The sequence below is a fragment of the Drosophila melanogaster genome, chromosome 3R, assembly GCF_000001215.4.
Source record: "Drosophila melanogaster chromosome 3R".
Classification (NCBI taxonomy): domain Eukaryota; kingdom Metazoa; phylum Arthropoda; class Insecta; order Diptera; family Drosophilidae; genus Drosophila; species Drosophila melanogaster.
The window spans coordinates 21567165-21587358 of NT_033777.3; the positions used below are offsets into that span (position 1 = coordinate 21567165).

Sequence of the window (20194 nt, forward strand, 5' to 3'; positions counted from 1 at the left end):
GTACTTTCTTTTTATGAGCGCTCTGCTGCCGTCGAATAAGTGAAGCGCGAACTAATTGAAATTTGTTGCGCTGACATGTTCTACAAGATCTGCTTGCAGATGGGCAACGGATAGAGATGCTGCCCTTGTCGATCGTCTCCAGCTCATTAGGCTCTTCCCGTCGTAGTTATTGTCTAATTTTAATTAATTTATCACAAGCATAAAGTGGCGCAACTCCTGACATTTCCCCAGCGTTGCCCCCGCAACAAATCACTCACACGCCTCGTTGACCAAGTAGAAACTTGCGAGGGGACATAAATTTCCACCCGGGATTCTTGGCATAGCCCCACAATCAAACGGAATTTACGACGGCTTCTCGTCTAGTCTTTTATTTTGACATGCTGAGAACAAACAGGCAAACTTGCAACAGCTCATTTGATTGGGTCGTTTGGATGCCACAGCAGGTACCGAGCCATAACCAAACTGAAACTATATAATATAACATAAAAAAAATCTGAAAATACGCCGACTTATGGAACGACCCATATCAATATGTGAACTTCCACAGGTTCTTCCATGTCTCGCGCTTGTACACATTCTTGTACGTCTGCACGGACACCTGGAACTCGGGGCCAAACAAGGTGTTGGCCAAAACATTCTCCACAGCCAAATTTCGATTGGTAACCGCGTGAACAATGACAAGCGGATTGTGTACCTAAAAATGTACAAAAGCATAGTTAGCTCAATTAAATATATAAGAATTACAAAGTTAGTACCTTTTAAATAGTTTGGTAAAATGATGATCATAATAATCGAAGAAGAGTTATTTTATAACTTAATAAATAGATTCTTTGTCGACTGTTTTCTAATTTGTAAAATTATAAAATGTAAATGTTTTATTTATTATAAATAACAGGAGAGAATGCTATAATCAGGACAGAAGGACAGGCGGACATGGCTGGATCGATTTCAATCTAGCTTACACTTTTAATGTACACGTATTGCAAAACTACATGAAATTAACTTACTGGTATGGTCTTGCCTTCGCTTTCGAATCGAAGATCGGGATCCTTGTGGGCGCAGAAAAAGTGAGTGTGCGAAGTGGGCACACGGGCAGAGGGGCCACAATTCTGTGGGAAACAAAATAAGACACAGAAATCATTTTAAAGGATTAAAAGCTGTGCAAACCTTATGGGACACTAAGCCGAGTGGAAGTGTAACCTCGCCGTTTTTGGTTGTAAAGAACGCCTTCTCCACGGGAAGCGAGAGGTTCAGCCTCTTGGGACCGCTGAAAACATACATAGGCTCATCAGCAGGCTCCAGGGCTTGCAGGCGGAACTTCTCGCCGTAGGCCAGATACTGACCGGTACGGTCATCCTCGTTCGGACTGACGATTCTGAAGCTGTTGCGCAACGCGGGACGCGGCGAAGGTGCCACCGTAAGATCACACATCTCGTTGATGGTCTTGCAGTTGCGATGCAGTCCCTCCTGAGTAATTACCACCGAAAGCACCAGGTTCTGATCCGAAACCTGTTGGCGGCAGACACCGATCTTCACGGGCCGGATCTGGACCACCACGCCGAAGGCCAGAACATCCTGCGGCGGACCCAGCACTGTTCCCTGGTAGAAGCGGTCGTAGACGGCACGGGTCCTGTCCAGCAGCAGGTTACCGCTCTCCCGACGCTTCTTCATTTCACTCATACGCATCTGACCACACATAGGGAAACCATTTACAGTACTAATCGAAGGAATCATACAATTGAGTGGCAAACAAGCTCTCAGGATACTAGAAAATATCGATAGCGTGCACTAGTGCACGACCACTCACCTCCTCCGACAAGGCAGTTTCCAGCCAGTTACCCACTTTCACCCCAGGACCATACATTGCTCTGTAGTTATTTGGGATGTTGGGAGCATATCCAGTTACCTAATCAGTCCGTCCAGTGTCGCCGGTGGTGTTTGCTTGTCGTGTGCTCTGGTTTCCTAGTGACAACCCGGCAACCACCTACTACGATATGTTCCCTCAAAAGATCAAAGATAGTTTCCTGCTACGAGAGCCACACACATAGCCTTACCCACCGGCGACTAACCGAGCATAAAATTTGCATGCGCCGCTTTGGTGGCGGCTTCATCTTTGATCCTGTCAAAGAGGCGAAAATAAATTGCTCAATTATGAAATATTAACTGCACACGAGGCGGCCGAGGAGCCGACGAGTCTCGGGCGCAAGTTAATTACTCATTTGTTGATTGTCGACTGTGGTTAATGAAGTATCCAACTAATTACATGTCGGGACGGGCCGAGAGTGCGCATGTCATCAGGCGTTCTCCGAGGAATTCCCGTTCATATTGAAAAATGCCGCTGCGGAAATTGAAAATGCCGCGGGCATCTTTGGTCCGCTTTTCCGCCAGCTGCCGAGGAGCCAACGACTTGGAGCCCACAATTTATTACCTTTCCCCTTGACATCTTGACACAATGTCGCCATCCCACTCGGCACCCCATCTCCAATATAGTGGCTCGAGTTTCGAGTAGTTTCCGTGGGGCTCTGAAATTACCCGCATTCATCTTTTGACAGTGGAAACTCATCGCACTGGCGTCTAATTAGATTATTTGTCAGTTCTCCTGCTGAATGGTTAGTTCAGTCAGCTCATCCCCAAATCTTCAGGATTCCTTCTCCAATGGCCCAACACCAGCGAGGTGGTTTGGTGAGATGGCAGGAAACTGATGGAAAATACTTGCTAATTAGACAGTCAATCACTTCAATCTGCTGAAGGTTAGTGGGAAAGTTTTGAGAACTTTTTGGGGTCAACAGAAAATGGCATTTAAACAATTTCACTTTCTACTTAGCCAAAAGTTCCTGTTATTAGTACATTCCATTTAAAAAACAATTTATATTATTATACATATTTAAAAAAAAAAAATTTTTAATTTAGTTATTAAATAAACCAAAATAAATGAGTTTAACCTTTCATATACTTTCTCATATACTCATAAACAAATGTCCAGACTTTGTTCATTTTCAAAATAAGTGATACCAAAACTTGTTTGTTACTTGTAGTATTGAATTTTATTTGTATTTCCTTTTATTATAAGTTGATTTTTTTTTGCTTAAACAAACAGGAAACAATTAACTTAGCATTACTTTTACAATTAGCTTTAATTAGAAATAATAAAAATATTGAAGCTTTTCATTTTTATCCTTTTCTGTTGTGTTTACAATTTTTATGTGTATTTAGTTGACAATAATTCGTTTAAATGGTACTGTTTATTTAAATAGATGTTCGCGTGTATATACATTAAAACAGCAAGGAGCAGCGGCGACCCAAAGCCAAACTTTCCTGAATATATATCGCTATATAAGTAGTTGATATTTGGCGTTGTCGCGAAAGCGCTCATATTTCCACTTTATGTTACAACAATTTAGTTAATTCGACTACTAAATATACATTTTACGTTACGCTTTCTGCTTCTCTGCTGCTTTGTTGTTTTATTTTAATTTACTCGTTAAATGTATAATTCCATTAATTGTTTTTACGTTTTCCCACCTTTTATTTCCATCGATTTAAGTTTACGATTTTCGTTAGAATTTCTCTTTTTTCTTTTCACATTTTTTTATGTACATAAAAACAAAAGGAACTATATCTTTCAGTCTTTTTAGTGTGTATGTGTGTAATATATGTAAATGTGTGTATGGGTGTGTGGGTGTCTGTGTGCATGTGTGTTTGTGTAGAATATCTATTGTTTCGTTATGCATATAGCGTATTACATTGTTAAATTAATATACATAATTGTTTTGTTTTTGTTTTTTTTTTTCGATTTGTTTTGTTTGTTTTTTTTTTTAGTAGTTTTTACTTCAGTTTTCAGTGTAAATATCGCTTGCTTCCCAGTTTTGTTTATATAATTAGCACTAGTTGTTTTACGTTTTTAATTCATATACTAAAATTAGTTCAAGGATTCCTACCTATCTCTCGACTCATCGTCTTCTCCTTACTATCTGACTACAATCTAAGTAATTTGTATAATTCATTTAAATATTTAGTTTCCTTGTTTTCGCTTTGCATCTATAAAATAAAAACAAAAGACCTAGCACATGCGTGTTTTGTTTGTTTTTGCTTTTCTTTGCTTTGCTTTGCTTTCATTTAGTCATTAAATATATGTGTTTGTATAGTTAAATATATAATAATATAAAGAGCGAAGGCAAATATCGAATACTTTTGTTGTAGTTGTTTTTCGTTTAAAAATTCCATTTGTTGCAGTTGTTGTCGATAATGTAAATGTTGTTGCTGTTGCTAAAGTGGGTTACTATTGCTTACTTCGGATTTTCAAAAGAATGTTGTGTGCTTGGTTTGGATTTTGGATTTTGGGATTGAACTTTGGGTTCCGTTCCTTTTGCTAGAAATCGGAGAACTGTCAGGATAGTACACTCAGCAAACATATCACGTTCAGTTCTTAATTATGTGTAAATATATATGTATGTATGGTATATAATTTGTCTATTGTTTCGTCTATGAGCTATTGTTGAATAATTAAATTATAGAAAACAAAATCCGTCCGGTTTCTTGTTCATATTTGAGTTAATGGGGCGTATGGCAGATTATTTAGGTCTAGTGAAAATTGTTGTATATGAGTCTATGGATTTTCTTTTTTTTTCTTTCTTGTTGTTGTTGTTTCGTTAAGTGTTGCTTTCATCTATAGTTAGTACATAAAATGCTTTTTCTTCGTATATAGCGAGTGTTGTATAAAAAACGACAGCAGATTGTATGCAATAATTATGATGCATTAGTTAGTTAAGCTCTCAGTTTGAAATTACGTTATGGGTTCCTCTTTCTCTTAAACTCATTTTCCGAAGCTTGGCTTCCAAAAAATTGATTTAGAAAAATAAAAAATTTTAACAAAAGTTTTTCCGCATGCACTGGCTGCTGTGCCCTGCTTTCGCTTGAAAGTGATGAATCAAGTTTGAAAGTGGTATTCCTAGAGCAGAGCGCAACTCTCGCCGGCTAATCAATAAATACTATAATTACGCAATAAAAAAAATAGAAGATATTTTAAGTGAAGTATGAACAATCAAGCAATGCTTACCAATTGCTTAACATAATGGTAGGTGTAAATATAAATTAAAAATCAGGGGATAAAACGCGCTAAAACTGCAAGGCTCTTCGACATGCATGTAAAATTAGCTGAATAACATTTAAACCTAGTTACGTGTAGTTCGGGTGTTTGGATAATTATAACTATTGCTAGCTAACTCAGTGAAGACAGTTGCTGTTTTGTTTTTGTATTGCTTGTTTGCTGTTGTAGAGTTCATCTATTTCTGTTTTTTGCTGCGGTTCTCTCACTTACTTTCGCCTTGCTCTAAGCGATTTGGTAGGTACTAAAAATTATCATAATTAATATACGTAGTAGGTATGAGTTATAAGTTATAATTGGTAGAATTTGTATGTCTATTTAAACGGTACTTAGGTTGGTTGGTTGTTGGCTTTTGTACTTTTGTTATTTGCATGTAGGACTTGTTTTGCTTTTATTTGCTTGTTTTCTTGTTTTCTGTTTCTTCTGTTTTTTTTTTCTGTTTTTGCTTTCACTATCGTTTTCTGCTCTCGTTTTGTATTGCGTTAGAGGCTCTAGTGCATTAATTTAAACAAACAAAAAATGTAGAGTAAATACTAAACGAATACGTAAACATAAATAGGCTTAATCGAAACTATTGGTATTATACATGCGCGGTTAGGGTGGTTCGATGGCTTGAACAAAGAATCGTGAAGGCGGTTAGCAATCTTTTTGGCTCGTTCTTAGCAAATTAAGCCTTTGTTTCCATATCTTCGACTCCATATAGTCGTTTGCCTAATCGTCGAACAATTGAGAATTGAAAATTAGGCTCTATGAATCTAAAATTTACAATTTTGGTTCGACACCAAGAAGAAAAGGTGTCATCCATCTACGGAAAGGTGTGTTATTTTACGAAGACTGACACAATGTGCTTAATTTTCTATTAATGCAAAATTTTAACTAAAGAATCAACTTCTTGTTTGAAGCTTCATCGCTAGAAATGTTACAATGGATTGCTAGCCAGTCATATTGAAAATATACAAATATCTTTGGACCTACATCTCCTCCACCCTAATTTGCAGGCATAGAGAAGAGTCAAATTCCAAGAAGCTTGGCTTGCGGCAAAGACTTGCTACTCTATCTATATCCATGCTGCTTCTCCTCATCTATTTACATGTTTTTCTACAGAACTACAGTTCGTAACGATTACGCCTCCCTTCCGATGAATCCATTGGGTGGTGGAGGCCTTGGCGTACTCGCCGGTCGCAGCCAGTTCTCTTTAAGCAAGTTGGATCGGTTTCCGGCTCCTGTCGCTCCGATTCCGGAGTTGGGATTCGTAGGAGATTTTCTCGTTTGGCTGACGCTGCGACTGCGAGGCGGCTGCGTCTTGCTGGGCAACGCTCTTTGCCTGGGCCGACTCAATGGCATGCGCTCCATCTTGATGTGCTCCACATGCTCATCGTCCACGTCGTCGTCCTCATCCTCATCGTCCTCCTCCTGCTCGTTGTCCTCGTCGGAGCTACTTTGGCTTTGGCGTGCATTCAACGGCGCCTGCATGGGCTGGTAATTCGGATTATGGCTAATGGTCACACCCGCCATCTGCACTGGAGTCTCATTCATGGGCATATAGTTCGGATTGGTACTGACCAGACTGGTTGGTGGATGCATCATCTCGTAGTTGGGATTGGGGCTGCTAGTCGTTAGGATGGTGGCCTGTTCGCTGGCTATTGACTCGTCTAGTAGTCTGTAGTTAGGATTGTCGCTAATGGCCATACCGCTGCCTCCTCCAGGCGTCGCTGATGGAGTATAGAAGCGGGGTGTTCCAGTATAACTACCAGCCGAACCACTGCCACCACTCTCGATAGTTCCAAGATTGCCCATAGCCACTGGGTGACTTGTCAAGTTGGTGTTACTGCTGGTACTCGGAGCATTGGAGGCATTGCTCTTGTGGCTGGCATTGCTGCCCGTTCGCTTGTGGTTAAATAGGTGGCGATTAATGAAGTTTGCCTTATTGCGAACCGAATCCGCCACTGTTTTCTTCAGACTTGGGCGTCCTGTGTGCGAACTGGCATTAGAACTGCCTGCTGACGCAGTCGAGGGTTGCAGTGAGGACCCACCGATGACATCATCTGGCATCGAGCTGCTCATGATGGTAGGCTGGCGACCCTTTCTTGGCAGCAAATGTTGTTCTCCGCTGAGTTTTCCACCGCCAGTACTGCCACTTCTGCTCGTCGGCAGCTCTGCACATTTCGGACTGGGATCGTAGATCTCATATCCCCTGTCGCCGTCCAAAGCGTCTGCATCAGGCACAACGTAAGTCGCCGAAATATCACCTTGCGCTGCTGGAATATTCTGGAAAGCAGTAGCCATTACAGTCTGCCCATCAGGAGTACTGCTCGCAATGAATCCGGATGGCAGGCTAAATGGCAAGTGAGAACCCTGATCATCAACCATGGCGATGGGGCTTTCGGGCGGTTGATCCAACGAGGAGTTCTGCTGATAATCGCCCATTCGTAAAGGTGTGGTAGCATCCTCCTGCTGTTCCCGATCCTGCAGATCTTGATCCAAGGGGACTGCCGCGAATGCATCTAGCTGATTGCGTTCCTTGCGCTCCTTTTCCCGATGCTGCAGACCTGCCTCTGAGTGATAGAAGGATACTTCCTTAAATTGTGAATTGGGGCATTGTGGTTCGAGATACGCAATGATATCCAGAAAACTGGGTCTCGCCGAAGACCTATGATGCCAGCACCTTTGCATTAGTTTATGCAGAAAATCAGGACAATTTTCCGGCCTCTCCATAACACCGCCATCGATGACGTAACGCAGGACTTGCTCGTTGGAAAGTCCCTGGTATGGCTGAGCCGCTAAGGTGGCCATTTCCCAGAGAACCACTCCAAAGCTGAATACATCACTGGCACTAGAGTAGACACCATCTCGCAAGCTCTCCGGTGGCATCCAGCGAACTGGCAGCAGCCCTTTAGTGCCCTTCCGATAGTAATCCGTCTCATAGATGTCACGGGTCATTCCAAAGTCACCAATTTTCACCGTCAAATCATCAGCAACCATGCAATTTCGAGCTGCAAGATCACGATGGACGAACTTCTTGGCGGCCAAATATGCCATGCCATCCGCAATCTCAATGGCCATCTGGTAGATTCTTCCATAAGTAGGAGGCTGCACATTACCAGTCACTCCGATGCGATTAAGATACGTCATCATGGCCTCATCCCGCTCCTCGGGACGATGGGCACGCAAATAGGACTTAAGATCACCCTTCTTCATTAGCTCCATGACCACCAGAGCCGGCTGACCCCTGGAGCAAACACCGAGCAATCTTACGACATGATACGTATCGAACTCCTTCATGACGCTCGCCTCGCTCAGGAAATTGGTTCGCTCGCGATCCGTAGCATTTTCGTTGACAGTCTTAATGGCACACTCGCGATCCACGCCATTGGGTGGAAAGGACTTCAGGATACCCTCATACACCATGCCAAAGGATCCCTGGCCTAGTGGAGCCAACTGAATGATGTTCTCTCGCAGCACCTCCCAATCGTCTGGGATGTATTGCATGCTCGCATAGAACGGATTCACCTCTGTGTTCATATGAAGGTCATTAGAGGGAACCTTCCTCTTGTGCAGGTAACAGACATAGCCGAACAGGGAAACGATCAGGAACGCTAGGCCGATTCCCAGTAGCCAGAAAAAGACCTTAGCATAGCTCGGCGGAGGCTGTTGAATTTAATGAAAAAAAAAAATTCATTTAAAAATGATCATTCGCAGATAAAAATTATTCAACCTACCTCAACTTTTATATGTTCGACTTCCGTGAAATCGCCGTATCCCGCTATTGAATTGGCTCGCACCCTGAAGCTGTAAAGGCCCTCGTTGAGCTTTATTAAATAACCGGCAGTCTGGTTGAAGTCAGCAGCCGGAATGCACTTCTTTTCTTCCACTTGATCGGGTTTTTGCAACTTGTAGGCCACTTCATAGGTGACAATTTCTCCGTTGGGATCTACTGGTGGCGTCCAGCGAACCCGTACTGGGGACTCGGTGTTGTTGGCGTGTTCTAAATCTACTTTTAGGTCCATGACTATGTCGGCAAATTCTATAAGTAAAACCAAATCGTTAGTAATTAAAGTAAACACGCTCTCAAGTCCACCTACTCTTTCTCTTTGTAGTTTGGAAAACGGTGTCATAATCGCTGCAGAGCGACTTCTTAAAACTGGTGTCCCTTAATTTTTCGCTGGGGATTTCTTCTCTACAGGCTACCACGAAGATAGCGTAGCGGGTGAAGTGGCGCAGTTTTTCAAAGACAAAATGTGTTTGATTTGGTGGCAATTCCTTGGCAAACACCTCATAGAATTGTTTGTTGGAGGACAAGTCTTCTTCGTCTTTATAGGTATTTTCGTCGTCCTTTTCGAAAAATGCATCGGTATCGTCTGTGATGGAGCGCACATGGCGTAGAAGTACACTGCCCTCTACATCGTCGAGCTCTGGCTCGAGCGCAACGTCTCTCCTTCTACGTGAAGGGTTAGTAGCTCCTCCATTTGGAATAGCATTAGAATCGAGAGCTGCACCTTCCGCTCCGTCTGATTTGTCAGACGATCCATTCTTGCTTTTCCGAATGTTTGGAACAAATATAAAGTTTTGCAACGCGTTCTCAAACTCCATGCCCGCTTGAACTTTACGATCATCGTATTCCTGACTGCTAGTCTTCTTCGAACCCTCCACGCACTTACAGTCGCCTGCTAAAGGATCTGATATTTTCTTGGTAGGCGTTGTGGCTGGCAGGTCATTTTCCATGGCCTTGACGAGAGCTACACAGATGAAATATTTAAATTAATTAATTATGGATACAATTTGGCTATGTTGTTGCTTACGTTCAGTACAGTAATCCCGGTTATTGTTTCGAGTAGGCCGATTTATAAGTTTGGCTTTTATAAAATAGCGCGTTAGCACGCCATAAGGCTTATCTAGGTAGCTCCATGTTACGTTCTGAAAAGGCAATAAATGTTGATCAGTCAAAGTGAACAATTACTTGACATTTAGTAATCATTTATAATCCTAAACTAATCTATTGCACAATTTCATACTCACAATTTTCGAATCTGAAATGGCGGTTGCTACCACCTCCGTAACCTTTGACGGTCGTCCGGGATTCGTCCTAAAGTTCTTCACGTCGCTCTCCGCGTTTGTCAATTCCGAGGATATAGCCATGGTCCGAACGTAGTAGGAGTAGTTAGTGTACGGAATCAAATTGCTTAATACCATGACCCCGCTCTTTTCCGGAGAGCTAACCTTCCAGCGATCATCGCATGGATCGTCACTGCTTTTAGTTGAGTTCCCGTACGGATCGATCATATGATAAAACACGAAACCGATGAAGGCGCGCGGATCCTTAAAAACAATTGTAGCATTGCTCGGCTTTTGGGGCTCTCCTATTTCAACTTTTGTCGTGACGTTCAGCATAGCGGAGTTTGCTCCCACTGATTGTAATGTGACATTGAGAACGGCTGTTCCACCTGGAAATGTTTCATTTAGGTTAGTACTGACAAAGTTTAAAATTTTACTAAAATCTTCGTTAAAGATTACTTACATGATCCGCGGTTTCCATTCGAGTCTGCGCCCACATCTGACTTTTCAAAAAACTTTGGCTTGGAGGCCAGCATGGGCAGCAACTGGTTAATGGTGGACACACATAGTTTTGGGTTGAAATGAAAGAAGACGCCGCCCTTCCTAATGAACACCGTTTGGTTGGGTCCCCAGAGCTCATCTAGATCGCGATTATCAAGCACATACAAAGCATATTTATCCGCGTCCATCGGCGGATCGCCGCTAATTTCAGTTAGGGATTGAAAGAATTTCAAGGACTTCAATCCGTAGGTCAAATGAACCATTAGGGACGACTGAATTTTATGGACGGCAGCCAGGCCATATTTTAATTCATCCATGACGTGAGCTGAAGAAACAAGAAGTTTTAATATAGAGATTATACTTTAATTTAGAGCAGCAAAAAACACTTACCGCCGCTTTCACGTTTAATGCTGATGGTAAGGGGCTCGGTTCCGGTTATAATGGTGCAGCCGTGGAACTCCCGAGCACGCTCCAAACTGTCGATAAGACCGGAGGAGCACTCCTTGTCACACTTGCCGCCCGGACAAGGTTCGCACATGCGCTTGTTCTCTGACTTCTGGTACCCCGTTGGACAGTGGGTGATACATTGTCCGTTGTATGGAATACCGGAATACACACTGTTCGTTTCAAACTTTGTCAGTGTGATGCACTCGTTCGCCGTTACGCAGCGGCTGTCGAACTGCAAAAGAGTTTGAAAGTTAGCTACTTGTTGTATACTAAAAGTGAATCATTAGTTACCTGATAATAGCCTTTCGGACAGGAGTCCATACAGATGTTGTTGAAAGACACATTTCGACAGGAGATGCAGCTCTCATTCCCATTCTTATCGATCACGCATCCACCCAAACAATCCTGGCTGCAGCAGGTGTGCTCATCGATGCAGTTATTTCTGCACTTTTCAGGGCATTCTGGAGAAGAAAAAAACGCGAAAAATGTTAATAAGAAAACGGTATAACTTTACACCGGCCAACTCACTCGTCTGGCAGAGTTTGCTGTTCCAGCACAGGCGCCTATTATTGTGCAGCTGACAACTGGCATTAAGCTCTCCCTCAATAGCCGTGGTATCGTGCCCCTCCTCAATTCTGATCTCCCCCGGGCACTTGGAAAGCCTGCACTCCTTCTCCTTGCCGTTCTCTGTCAGCACCACCAGTTGGGTTTCGTTTTCCGCCAGAATTTCCAGCCAATCGATGGTCCTATCATAGCACAGCTTATGATTCTTCTCAATCCGCACACCGCCTCTGGTTATGGATCGTAGCTTGTGAAGTCCCAAATCCATGAGGTCGAAATTCGAGTAGACGACCAAGGCATATCCGTCGAACAGCTTGTTTCCCCTAATGACGCTCAGATTGGGAAAGATCTTTGACAGCGAGTGCAATCCAGTCACACGGTAGATTATGATATAATCTGTGACCTCGGTCAGTTTTGGAAAGCTTCTGTTCAGAGGGCTGGCGTCGTTTATCAAATCGATCAGCAGGAAGCCCTCGATGACCGTGCAGTTCTCCAGCTGATTGAAGTGCGACACCATGTTCCTGATGTCCATGGATTTGCAAGCTATAAGGTGTTAATGGAAAAGCTATTAGTATCTGTCAGTCTCGTGCAAATGGGAATGTTCCTTTAACTTGCAAGGTAGATCATAGGTAATACATACGTTTTACATTTTGTGACAGTCGCATTGTTGGGTTTGATTCGCTCCTTGTCCATCGCGATTGCGTCCCCGACACCGAAAGCGCTGTTTTATCCAGTCCATCGGCTATATCATTGTGCAGCAGGTGCTGCTGATGTGCTGGCAACACGACCGCTTGGATGGCCAATGTGTTGGCCAGTAGGATAAAGAGTAGAAGGCTAATGCCAGGCGAGTAAGAGTAATTGTGCTTGTAGTGAAAGCACTTATGCCTATCTTTCTCTTGTTGCTTTTGTTGCGGTGTGGCACGTGGCAGCTGTTGGTTATGCTGTAGTTGTTGTTGTTGTTTGTAGTTTTTAGGGCTTAAACTCAGTCTTGTGGTTGCTGCTGCCAGTGTTTGTAGCAGCAATAGGAATTTTGTGTAACTAACATTGGCTTGCTGCCGCTGATGATGCTGCTGATGATGCTGCTGATGATGATGCTGATAATGATGATGATGCTGCTGCTGATGCTGCCGCCTGCGTCGCTTGTTGAAAATGCCGCAATTGAACATGAGCAGCAGCAGCGATTGCAATGTTCGCAAAATATTGTGACAGTTGCTAAAGATATTGAAGTTTTCGCGCTGTTGTCGATTGTTTTTCGTGCTGCCATCGTCGCATTCATTGCTGCACTGATGCCCGCTGCATTTAACGTCCCTCTTTTTACCCGTCGTCTCCACTTCGTCAAATTTTGGTCTGCGGCACAGTACGATATCATCATGACTGAGAAACCAGACCTCCTCCGCACTGATTTCACTGCTTGCTTGACAGCTGCTGCTGTTGCTACTGCTATACGCTTCTTCACTGCTTGCGGGGCTGTCAACTGCTTCTACTGCTTGCCGGCAGCAACATGTATCCAGCAACATTTCTTGCCGGCACAAAACACAAATGTGTCCAAGCGTGCAGGCTGTTGTTGTTGCTGCTGCTGCCATATCGTTTTCCATCTTAATTTTCCCACGCTTGGATTTACTTTTTGTCACTCCCCGTGGCATATTGAACATATTGCGGTGTTTCTATTCGTATTATGAAATTGTTTCCTCAAATTTTCAGCTTTCCACGAGTTCTGCTTTCGCTTTTTGGGTCTCTCTCACCCCCGCTAGGTAATCATCTTTCGTCCCGCTCTCACACTCTGTTGCAGCCGAAAAGCGCAACAAATATTTCACTTCAGTTGGAATGCAATTTTTCTTCTATTTGTTCCGCCGTTGCAACTGTAACGAGAAAGCAGAATGTGCAAATTAGTTTTCAGTTCTCAAGCTGAAAAACAATACAGAAGAACAGCAACCTACGTAATTCCATGCGAAAAAGGGCGCCAAGTGCTCGGCACACGTGTCGAACTACCTGCCATCTGCCGCCGTCTCTCTCGCACAAAAGCGATTTTCATTTTAACGCTTTACGCTCGTCATTTCAAATCCCTAATTATTGCACCTAGTCTATATACTATACACTATTCAGTTTACGTAGCACGGAAACGAGATGGAGTATTCGGAAATTGGACACGACTTGACCTATGCACATCCAGTTTTTCGCGGAAAGTTCTAATGCATCGCCTGCACGGAAAAACTCAGTTCTATGACATGAAGTGCAAAATTTGAGTTCACGTAATAAAAAAATTGTATGTACTTATGTCTATATGAAAAAGAAAATTAAGTAAATGATTTATTAATGCAGAAACTATTATGTTATTCAAACTCCTTTCTCATTAGCAAATATTTTTATGTTTACTATTAATATTTTTTAAATTTTAATATTAATTATTCAATTGCCAAAAAAAATGAATTCAAAGCGTTCTAACTGGAAAGCAACAGCACATTTCCTAAACAGCTGAGAACAAACGATCCACTCTACCCATCTCACTCGCACTCGCCGCACAATGAACCCAGCTTGCTAAGCAACAAAAACAGCAAGAACAAAAAAATAAATAATTTTATGCGACAGACAAAAGAGCAGAACAAATAAAAGAATGGCAAGCATATGGAGAGCGATTCGATTCTTCAGCTTAGCATTGACGTTCATTTTTTCGAGTGCCTAGTGTTCTTTTTTCAATTTTGGAATGACGCGCGACATTCGTCGTTTGACGTTGGCAGCGCAGTCGCGTTGTAAGCGTAGTAAATAGTAATTGCAAGTGTGTGCGATTTTTACTACGCTGTAATTCATCAAAACCTACGCCTTTTCAAACGGGTGACCTGTGCAAAAAGACTTGTATTTACTATCTCCGCTTCTTTCCGCTTTTGCCCCACTAATTTTGGGGCGTAACTTGGGGCAAGGAAAATGCGGCTGCGTGGCAAAGGAAAAGAAAAGGGGAAATGCGAGAAAGAGTAAGTGGTAGAGAGAGTGAGAGGGAGCGGCAAGAGAGCGTGTTGTTGTTGTGCGAATTTCAGCTGCGTAGTTGAAAACGTAGTAGATGTACAACACAAACACTGGCAAACGAATAAAAAAAACCGCACACGCAATTTGTTCTTGTTTTGCAAATTTTTCTAGCTTGTCGGCCAAAAAAAAAAAAAAAAAAAAAAATACAAAGAAAAAAAACAGCCAAAATTTAACAAATCGCCCTCTCTCCGATTTCGCTCTCTCACGCACACGTTTGTGTGCTCTCAACTAATGCTGCTTGTTTATTATGCTTGATTTGTTTTTGTTCTTATTGTTGCTTTTATTGCGCAGTAAAATATAATACAAACGACCAGCAAATGTCGCGCTATAAATACATAAAATACATGTTCAGCTAAAATATTTTAAATGTTATTGTTATAGCATACAAATAAAGTTAAGAGACTCGACCGAAAAAAAACTTACTACAACTTAATAAAGACGAGCTATGTATGTATGTATCTTTCTCGCTCTGAGCACAGCAGCCACGGTGACTCCCAAACTGTGGCTCTCAAACTTTCGCCAGGTGCATGTGTGTTCGGGTGACCCAGATCCCGCTGACCGCTTTTTTTTTATCGTCCAATTCAACCAAACAACTAACTAACTAAAAGATGAAAATTCCGGTGAGCAACATTTCCGGACAACACAACATTGCCCATAGATCGGAGGCCTAGATGATGGACCATACATACAAACATAACAAATAATAGAGTTGCAAAATTTAAAAAAAAAATTCCGACACAAACAAACGGCAGTTTAATGTTGAAGAAATAACACTAAACACTACCCGTGAATATAAAATAAAATAAATAATACGTATCATACACTTAAGATGACTAAGCCAACTTAGTAGAACCGACTAAACCCTCAAAACTTTTGCCGCTTCAAAAACGGTTAGGTCTTGAACTAAAGATGTGCCAAGCTGAAGTGGAAACACGGCGGCTGATGATGACGCGATAAGGGGAAAGGAAAGGGCCAGGCCAAAGCGAAACTGGCTCGGCTCGGCTGGCTTGGCTTATCAGCACTCGTTTACACACATGGAAATTAACAGCAAACGCTCCGCTCCGGACGCTGGCGAGCGTTTTATTGTTTAATTTCGTTTAACGCGCCTCGGGCGCCACCGTGCACGCGCCTCGTAAAAAGTGTAAAGGTGCATTTGGCACGCCTAACCGTCATTTGTGCCCGTTTTTACTATTCATTGTTGTTGACGCCTTTGTTTCGCATTTCAAGTGCGACTGACAAGACTACTTGGTAACGAACTGTATTCAGATGGGAATATGTTAGTCCAGTTTTGCAAAACGATTCTAAAGAATCATCATTATCATAAAATTTATTTCATCTAACATCTAAACTTTAAACATAATCACAAAACTATGGATGAACATCCATTTGGTAGAACTGCATGCAGAAATCTTCACAAAACTGCTTAGGAGCTTGCACTGCTTGAGTCGCGAACACTTGAAATGCATGCACATAAACGGCTTACAACATTTCGCTCTGGCTTTAAAAACCTCAAGAATGTCGTAAAAAGATATACTCTCAGAGGAATTTACTACATGTTAATGAGCGGAGAGCGTAAAATGCTGATCTGAATAGAGAAAACAATAAAAGCAAGAATTTCCAAGAAAGAAATTGGCGAAATGCATCGCTATGTACGTCTGTGCTGCCTTAAACTGACTCACTGGCAGAAAAGCACAGACAGTCAGAAGTAGCGTAGCAATAACCACAATAATAATCATAACAATAACAACATTAACTCCGGCATTGACGCAATAACGGGCAGAAAAAAGGCCAGTGAAGACAGAAGAATGTAAAGAGGAGAATCGGAGATCGGAGATCGGAGAAACAGAGAGACTGAGCGGCCGAAGCCAAAAGCCAACAACATTCCAATCCGGGCCGAAGTTGCCAGACCAGTTAAGAGGCAACGACAACAATCCGAAGAATAACAAACAAAAACAATAACAACAGTCTCCAGAAGACAACAAACAAGAAGAAGAAGAAGAAGCTGAAGAAGGAGACCAGAACAAAAAAAAACTAGCTTATTGAAATATGTCTTATGCTCCAAATCCAACGACTTTTGGTCAAGTTTCTTTTTTTTTTTTTGTTTACCAAGTTTCAAAGCAACCGAAAAAGTGGAAAACAATCAAATTATTGCAGCATTATGATAAGCAAAGATCAGGCCAGACTAACTGGGAGATATGAACGTTCCAAAACCTGATTTGTCCGACCGAAATTCCAACTTGATATCGATTGGCCGATGGTGATCACCGTCATCATCAGGTGCCGCCGCCGCCTCCCATTCATAATATCTCAATCTTATCGGTTTGTCACAGCATCCACTTGTTTCCATTCCCCAGCGCTTTTGCATATTTTATTGAATATTTTTGAAAGGCTTTTTAGACGAGCATTTAAATGGCGAGATAAATACTAATAGATACTTTGGCAATTTGGATCGGTACGCATAGCAAGAAAGTTTAAGCAACTTAGACTTTACTATTTCATAATAGTCTGCTTTAAATGTCGCAAGAAGAAGTTTATGTTCTGGAAATTTCTGTGACGTCGAGATCGAACCTGTGCATCACCGTGACTTACCATACCGGTCACATGTGGCACCCCCTAATCACCAGATCTGCCAACTTATGCCCAGAGTTGGGATCCACCAATTCACTGGGCAACGATCGTTTTAGCACCAGCAAAAAAGTGACTGAAGCTTTCGAGCTCGAGCACCTGAATAGTTTTTTTTTTTTTTTTGTCCCCCAGTTGTTGTCTTCCTACAATCGCACAGCCCGTTGGTGTGGGCCTGCGCTGTTGTTTTGCTTGATATGGTCGCATTTCAGTGCGAATAGTGTGTTGTGGCGAGTATCGGTGTGTTCGAGGTGCGAGTTCCAGATAAGCAACGTGACGCCGCCTCACGCGAGATAAATAACTATGTACCCCCCCCCCCCCCTAACGACAAAGTGCCAAAAAGGGACAGACTGTGGCCGGGTGCGAAAGAGAGGTACGCTATTACTAGCTTTTGCAAATAACAAATATGACATTTAAATGCGACTACTAACGGGGGGGCATAATTATCCATATAGATAGGGCCGCCTGCCCAGCCCCCAGATGTGTGGAACGGAGCTAAGCCCAATTAAAACATTCAATTGTGGGTGTCGCCAGTCTTACCCGCTGTGATGAAATAATTATTAGTTATTTCATCAGTAATGTTGTTTTTTGGGTAAGCATTAGTACAGTAACATATGCGTAATATCATCTTATTCAATTTCGGTGTTTAATCTATTTGAACCATTCTATGTTTATCTAAAGGTAACGAAATTATTAATAATTTTAGAAACATCGTGTAACTCACTGGAGTTATGTACATATATGCAAAAATATAACTTTCATTCAGTAATCACTGACGCTTGTTTTTTTTTTCGCAAACAAGTTGGGATTTTCCAATCTTATTCCGCGGTATTTCGTTTGACTGACTTCCTAATTTCTATATACAAGCCTATTATGGAGAATCGAGGTTTTGGGCTTGGTATGCGTTTCCCCAATCTACCGACTTTTTACGACAAACAATTGTCCCGGAATAATGGCCGCTAACTTCAAATGAACTCAGGTCGTAAAGCGAACGAAAATGGCATATTCTTTTGGGGTATATGGAGTTGTACCAGGCGGTATCTGTTTTCCGAGGCTTTTAATCGGAAAGTTTTTTATATCGGCTTTACAGGAGTTGAAAAACGAAGGGTGGAAACATGCGGGCAGGGTCGCTATGAAGCTATAAAACACTTCTAATTATGGAAATGAATTACACCCAGATATATAATTACAAGAAGGGGGGTTCAGCAGCAAAATGAAGTAGAATTCGAATACAATATTGTTTGAAAACGATATTGGTTTACAGAGACTTCCGCCTTTTCCATTCAAAATAACTCATAAATAATTATAAGCGAAATTGAAATATTCAATAAAGTTACATATGCAAACGAGAAGCATGGAAGCATTTTACGAAATATTAAAAAACATACAATCTCATGCTGTGGCTTTAAATCGTCATAATCATAAAAACGAGTTCCTATTGATTGCGATCATAAAAACACGGCCAATACTGTAATCAACTAATTTTAATTATTTACGACTTCGATTTCAATTGAATTGCTTGGCTTGCCACCGATTGATTTTCCCTCTCGATTTCTGTTTTTTTTTATTTTTATTTTTATTTTTTTTTTTTTTTTATGTAGTGAATGCCTTTGCTGCGGTTGATATTTATGCTTCTGCTGCTGATTGAGCGCATTTCAACGACACTCGTTCGAACAAGTCAACCAGAAAGCCAAGTCTCACACCCCGGAAAAAGCAAAAGCCCTCGAAACTCTGGTAAATGTCTCGCGCGGTTTGTTTGTTTGCACGTTCATTCATAAACTCGTAAAAAATTCGAAAACAAACAAAACAACCAACAAAAAAAAAAAAGAAAAAATCCAATAAAATTTTAATTAACACAAAAAAAAAATGTAGGAAAGCCGAAATACCAAGAAATAGAAACGCAACGAGAAAACGGGGAGATCCGCTTCGAAAAGCGAACAGAAAACGTAACGAAGCATACAGCAGTATCGACACTAACAATTCGAGGCCTAGCCCAAAAAACCCGTCGACGTACCCAATCGAATTGAAGGAAGCCGATCCAAAAGAAACCATTACAAGAGACACCTGCGAAAATGTTAAAATAATAATGAAATGCCAGTGCGCCCTACAAGAAATAAGCCCCGATAAGTGAGCACACGCAGTAAACGGCTTTTATATTTCGGGGCATTCCGCATTCCAAGCACACCACTGCCTGGTCGATGGTTTGGGTTGGTTTGGTTTTGGGGAAACCAAGACGGAACCGAGACGGAAATTCCACGATCATGACGTACACGCTTTGGCGATGACTGACTTTTATCGCCCCGAAAATACGGGTAATTGCTAATCAAATCATATGTGTAAATTTTTAAAACTCCCGCCGATCAACAATTTATATTGGGAATTTCAGTCAAAAAATAAAAATTATAATGTATTTATTTATAAATTAATTATCAAAATGAAATGGAGCTAGTTGAATCCGTTTTGTTTCCATTTAAAACGAACAAAACAGTTGGTTTGCAGACCGTGCCGATAATAACTATTGGCAAGGGGGGCTGAATCAGAAAACTAAAAGTCACAAGTCCCGACGAAAACAACCACGTCAGCTGATTAAGACCAAAAATACCGATCTCGGTGCGTGAGCCAAGTCAGAAACGGCCAATCGGAGATGGCCAGCGATAAAGATAACGATAGCACAGAGGACTATGATGGCTGACTGCTTTCGGGCTGACATTGATACAAACTCCCATCACGTTAAATTATTAGGCAATCTACTAGTAACGAGTAACGAGAACTGCAGTCGTTCATTGTAAATAACGAATACTATAGTGTTGTAAAATATAATATACTCAAAAGTGCTCATTTCACACGACCATCGTGTGGCAATCTAAATCCCAGAAAAGACCCCCATTA

At 41.8% G+C, this 20194-nt stretch overlaps 2 protein-coding genes across 5 annotated transcripts in view; both read right to left on the reverse strand.

Annotated features, from left to right (window-relative positions):
* Positions 1 to 354: 354 nt before the first annotated feature.
* CG15498 (uncharacterized protein) lies at positions 355 to 1985 on the reverse strand. The gene is made up of 4 exons (NM_142717.2): positions 1808 to 1985; positions 1168 to 1686; positions 1008 to 1109; positions 355 to 694 (listed from the first exon to the last, which is right to left on the reverse strand). Exons 1-4 carry the CDS (start codon positions 1862 to 1864, stop codon positions 527 to 529), a joined length of 846 nt encoding a protein of 281 aa, NP_650974.1. The 5' UTR covers positions 1865 to 1985; the 3' UTR covers positions 355 to 526.
* A 1098-nt stretch (positions 1986 to 3083) lies between these two features.
* InR (Insulin-like receptor) overlaps positions 3084 to 20194 on the reverse strand; it is a 49074-nt gene continuing 31963 nt past the window's right edge. For all 4 annotated transcript variants that reach the window (NM_001144621.3, NM_079712.6, NM_001144622.2 and 1 more), the window contains 10 exons: positions 12306 to 13524; positions 11633 to 12208; positions 11396 to 11565; positions 11048 to 11336; positions 10620 to 10982; positions 10121 to 10545; positions 9904 to 10018; positions 9187 to 9840; positions 8824 to 9128; positions 3084 to 8752 (listed from right to left, as the gene is read on the reverse strand). In NM_001144621.3, the coding sequence (NP_001138093.1) occupies positions 6227 to 8752; positions 8824 to 9128; positions 9187 to 9840; positions 9904 to 10018; positions 10121 to 10545; positions 10620 to 10982; positions 11048 to 11336; positions 11396 to 11565; positions 11633 to 12208; positions 12306 to 13317 (6435 nt within the window). In that variant the 5' untranslated portion in view covers positions 13318 to 13524 and the 3' untranslated portion in view covers positions 3084 to 6226. The remainder of the gene's footprint in view (positions 8753 to 8823; positions 9129 to 9186; positions 9841 to 9903; positions 10019 to 10120; positions 10546 to 10619; positions 10983 to 11047; positions 11337 to 11395; positions 11566 to 11632; positions 12209 to 12305; positions 13525 to 20194) is intronic.

Bases quoted from the DNA above. Each gene is read 5' to 3' on its own strand.
- CG15498 (NM_142717.2), bottom strand. From the start codon at position 1,864: ATGTATGGTCCTGGGGTGAAAGTGGGTAACTGGCTGGAAACTGCCTTG. The intron at 1,687-1,807 runs GTGAGTGGTCGT...ATGTGTGGTCAG, and splicing joins AAACTGCCTTGTCGGAGGAG to ATGCGTATGAGTGAAATGAA. The intron at 1,110-1,167 runs GTTTGCACAGCT...TGTTTCCCACAG, and splicing joins TCGGCTTAGTGTCCCATAAG to AATTGTGGCCCCTCTGCCCG.